The sequence below is a fragment of the Grammomys surdaster genome, unplaced genomic scaffold (assembly GCF_004785775.1).
Source record: "Grammomys surdaster isolate TR1022 unplaced genomic scaffold, NIH_TR_1.0 363, whole genome shotgun sequence".
Classification (NCBI taxonomy): Eukaryota; Metazoa; Chordata; class Mammalia; order Rodentia; family Muridae; genus Grammomys; species Grammomys surdaster.
In genome coordinates this window covers 3,591,011-3,595,251 of record NW_021604782.1, presented here as the reverse complement: position 1 = coordinate 3,595,251, position 4,241 = coordinate 3,591,011, and the positions used below count along the sequence as shown (strand labels likewise).

At 51.0% G+C, this 4,241-nt stretch overlaps 1 protein-coding gene across 3 annotated transcripts in view; it reads right to left on the bottom strand.

Moving 5' to 3' along the window:
• Positions 1 to 3,932, bottom strand: part of Slc44a1 (solute carrier family 44 member 1) — a 175,493-nt gene extending 171,561 nt beyond the window's left edge. For all 3 annotated transcript variants that reach the window (XM_028779916.1, XM_028779915.1, XM_028779914.1), the window contains exon 1: positions 3,624 to 3,932. In XM_028779916.1, the coding sequence (XP_028635749.1) occupies positions 3,624 to 3,656 (33 nt within the window). In that variant the 5' untranslated portion in view covers positions 3,657 to 3,932. The remainder of the gene's footprint in view (positions 1 to 3,623) is intronic.
• Between the last annotated feature and the right edge of the window lie 309 nt (positions 3,933 to 4,241).

The window sequence follows — 4,241 nt, the reverse complement described above, 5'->3', positions numbered from 1 at the left end:
CTCCCTCCCTCTCTCTCCCCCTCCCTCCCTCCCTCTTTATCTCTCTCTAGCTCTTTTCAATTCTGAGGTTAGAAGGAGGACATGGAAGCTCAAAGGCTTGAGAAATCTCCTCGCCTCTAAAGCACTGCTGTGAGAAATAATGATCTAGCCATTAAGGACAAAGACATACAGCAATTTGCTAAGTAATCTTTCACAAACTCTCTTCATTTACACTGGTTTGTCAATGGGAAAGAACATTTAATAAATCTGAAGATTTACAAGTGAACTTTGAAGTTTAACATTACAAGAATGGAAATTATGTATAGCAGGTTAGAGCAGAAGAAACTAATTATGAGAGATGGAGAGAAATTTTAACACTCTTAGGGAGGATTAATGTTGTAAAAAAGAAAGTCCAGAAACTCCAGATCATCTTACTTTGATTTCCCCTTCAAGTAAACTTTTAGGCAAAGGGCCTCATGTACTAGTTTGTTTTGAGCAATTTCCAACAATGTGTAATGGTTGTTATTTAAGCCAGAGAAAAATCACCCTAAGAGTTCTGTAAGAGCCCGTGTTAGCAGACACTTATTCTTAAATGTATGTGTCTAATACTGTACAGATTATTTTGCAAATAATTTGCTCCCTTGGCAGTGAAATGCCTCCATAGAATATGATATTTTAATTTTAATTCTTAAAGTGGAATAATTATTTTGATGGGAAATTATGATACCCAGTTATGGCCACTGGAAAATAAAGTATCTGGACTACAAAGGATCAAAGTCCAGAAGACCATAAACTCTTTTATGAGCATCTGCAACTGCAACGCAGTAAAAGACTAGGAGGGGAAACTATACTTCAACACCCAGCTCTAGCACAAAAATAAAGTGTACTTTACATCCACTGATAAAGTCTAGCTTCAAAGTTCCTGGTGATACCTCTGAGTATCATATTGTGATTGGCTATACAGGATATCATCAGAGCTTGCACAAAAGTCTTTTAAGATGCTACAGTCACTGTACTGACTAAAATAAATGTACATGCTGAGCAAGATGTCAGGAGCAAAGGAGGAAAGCTGCTCCATTTTACAAATGAGTGGTGCTATTGACAGGACAGGAAATTTTAACTTTACAAAGTTGGGGTTTGAGTTGAGAAGAGGCTAGTCTGATAGAATTAGACTACCAAACTGTGGAAACGGCGTGACACAGACCAGGGCTGGGGGTTCGCAATCAGTGACTTGCTAGCCAAATGTTCAAATTTACATATGCACTCCATTCACTAAGTGCAGCTGAGCAGCTCTGCAGCATACAGTGAGGCACTGCATAAATGGAAAGCTGAGAGAGGAAAAAGAAAAGCAGAGTCTACACTCAAGAAACTCACAGCTCAGTAGAAACCAGAATCAAACATATTCTGCCTAAAAACACATTCATGACCCCTAAGATTAGCTCAGTAATATGCGGCTTTGCATCTAGAGAACATTTAAAGTTGTACTCCTATTTTATTTCAACAGAACACACATAAATACAAGAGCATTCTAAGTGCCTGATGCTTCTGAGCTGAGTGTTAAAAATGTCAGGGGATCGAGAACACCTTAGAAATGAAAATGATGAAAAAAAATCTAAAATAAGAAAAAAAAATGATGGCGAGCCCCTGTACATAAAAACCTGCCTCAGTGTTCCCCTGAACACTTCAAGTCCCTCACTCTGAACTTAAAGCATGTTGACAACTGCTGATTGGTTACAGAAATCCACAGGGGGAAAAAGCACACCCTCGGGTGCATACCAGGCATCTTGTCTGTAGACCATGCAGAGAACAGCGGCTGGGGGTGGGGGGGAGGAGGAGAAAGGAAGCATTCTGCAACACTACAGCGAGGAGGCAGACACCCCATGACCCACTGCCCATTTAAAGTGGCGGTCTGGTGCAGAACCATTCCTCTCACACTATCTTTCATGCATTAAACAGGCCATCCATAAACTATCAATACTTTGCTGTCTTAAAGGCATTTCACCACCAAATGAACATGCACAGTAACAATTCTGAAAAGAAGGGTATTGTAAAAAAAAACACTTTTTGCTGAAAACTATATGTAAACAACTATTAGGTGAGCAGTGCCCAACAATTAATAGATGCGACCCCTGCCCCAGGTCCCCAGCCAGTTGAAAGGTGTTTTTCTACACCCCTATATGCTAATACGAAAGCCCTGATCCAGTCTTCTTAACACCAACCACATGGTTTTTCTTTGCTATCCTAACTGAATAAGAAGGGTTAACTAACTAAACCAGTCAGCCTAAGAACTAGACAAACAGGATCAATGCCCAGTAAGCCATAAACTTCCTCCACTCATCTCCAATTCTAGTTGTTTCTGTGACAGATCTCAGATTTTTCAGAACAAGTATGCAGGTTATTTAAAACTGAGTTATATATAGTCACTTAGCACCAAACACTTCTGTGTCACAGATGCTACATCTCTAGAGGAAATTTTTTCCCCCAAAACTAGCATTTTTCTTCGCCAAGAACCAACCAGCCTTTATTTCTAGAAGCAGGCGCATACTTCTCCCCACCACCACCACCACCAAACAAACAAATCACAGACTACTGTTAAATTCTACGCTAATGAAACTGTGGAGAAACATCCCAGGCGTTGTCAGAGCCTATTTTTCATACACCACCACCAGACAGTTTGATGCAGTATTCCTGATTGCTTTTTATCGTATTTGTAAATACACTCACTAATCCACTAAATTAGGTAATTTACAAACAGGTCCTCTCAGTTATTAGTGGCCAGCAGTCAAGTTCTATTACATCTGATCCTTACACAGTTGTCCAAACATTTCCACCCAGGTTAAAGGCTCTGATCGGGAAGAGAAGGAGGCTAGCGAAATTTGGATGGGGGCAGGGTGGCAGCTGAGAGAAATCTCTGCATCTCAGCCCTCAGCGACAACATCCAGGCAGTGCCCACAGAAAAACTAAATTCGGCACCTCTTCCTCCTGTTACACTGGCAACAAAGAGGGAGTTTCCGTAACGCTCCCGTCACCCACCAGGTGCCCAATCTCCTTCCCAGCCCAGTCCCCGCGCTCCCGCAGGGGCCTCGGTGCGCCGAGAGGCCGCGGTGCCCGGGGTCAAGGCACAGAGGGGGGATGGGATGGGGACGAGCGGGTGCGATCTGTGAAATGGGCCCTGGAAGGGCATGGGGACCCACTGAAGCACCTGATCCCGGCCAAGGGGACCTCAGGCCAGGGGAAATGGACAGCTTATTAAATGGAACCGAAACTGGATTAAGGTGGAAGAGAGGTGAAGAGCCCAAGCTGGGGTGCACCTTCTGGGGACACGGAAACAGTCTGTGGGTGGCGGGGGGCTTGGCGGAGGAGGAAAGCAGGCAGGCGGGCCCCAAGGCAAAGGAAGGGTATGCCTCCCGGGGCAGAGTGGGCGCCCCGGGCGCCTCTACCTGCAGATAGGCAGGACGGGCCGCTCAGGTGCGAAAGCAAGGGGAGGGAGCGCAGCGGGCACTGGGGGCCAGGCACGGGGCGCAGGGGTCGGCGGGGACCAGAGGGGAGCAGGGCACCGCAGGGGCGCGGAGGGCACGGCTCCGCAGGCGCTCACAGCGCGGGGTGGCATCCGGGAGGGCGGCCGGGAGGCGGGAGCCCCTCACCTGCGCGGCGGAGGCGGAGCTGCAGCAGCCCATGGCGGGGCCGGAGGAGCCCGGAGGCGGCGCCGGGCGCGCAGCTACGCCCCGGAGCCCCTCGGCATGCGAGCCGGCGGGCGCCCGGGGAGGGCGCGGCCTGGCCCCGCACGACTCGGCGGCGACGGCAGCGGCGGCGACGGCGGCAAGAACTCAGGAGGCGGCGCGGTTCGGGGCAGGCGCCGGCCACATCCCCCGGCGGCGGCGGCGGCGGCGGCGGCGGCTGCGCGGCTCCGGCTCCGCTCCTGCTGCTGCAGCTGCTCCCCAGCGGAAAGGGGCGGGCGGCGGCGGCGGCACCTCCCCCCGGCCCCCGCCTCCCACCACCCGCGCCCAGTCCCTCTCCCGCTCCCTCTCCCTCTCCCGGGCTGCAGCCGCCTCCTCCTCGGCGCCGCGCGCGTCTCCCATCAGACTCCCCGCCCCCAGTGCAGCGCCGCGCCGCGCCGCGCGGACGGCGGGGCGACGGCAGCCAGAACGAGGCCGGGCCCTTGGGCGCGCGCCGGAGCCTGCGCGGCGCCGGGCCCATTTCGCGGTGGCACCGAGGACGCGCTCTGCCTCGGGGCGAGAGGGCGTCTGAGGCCGAAGCTCCCG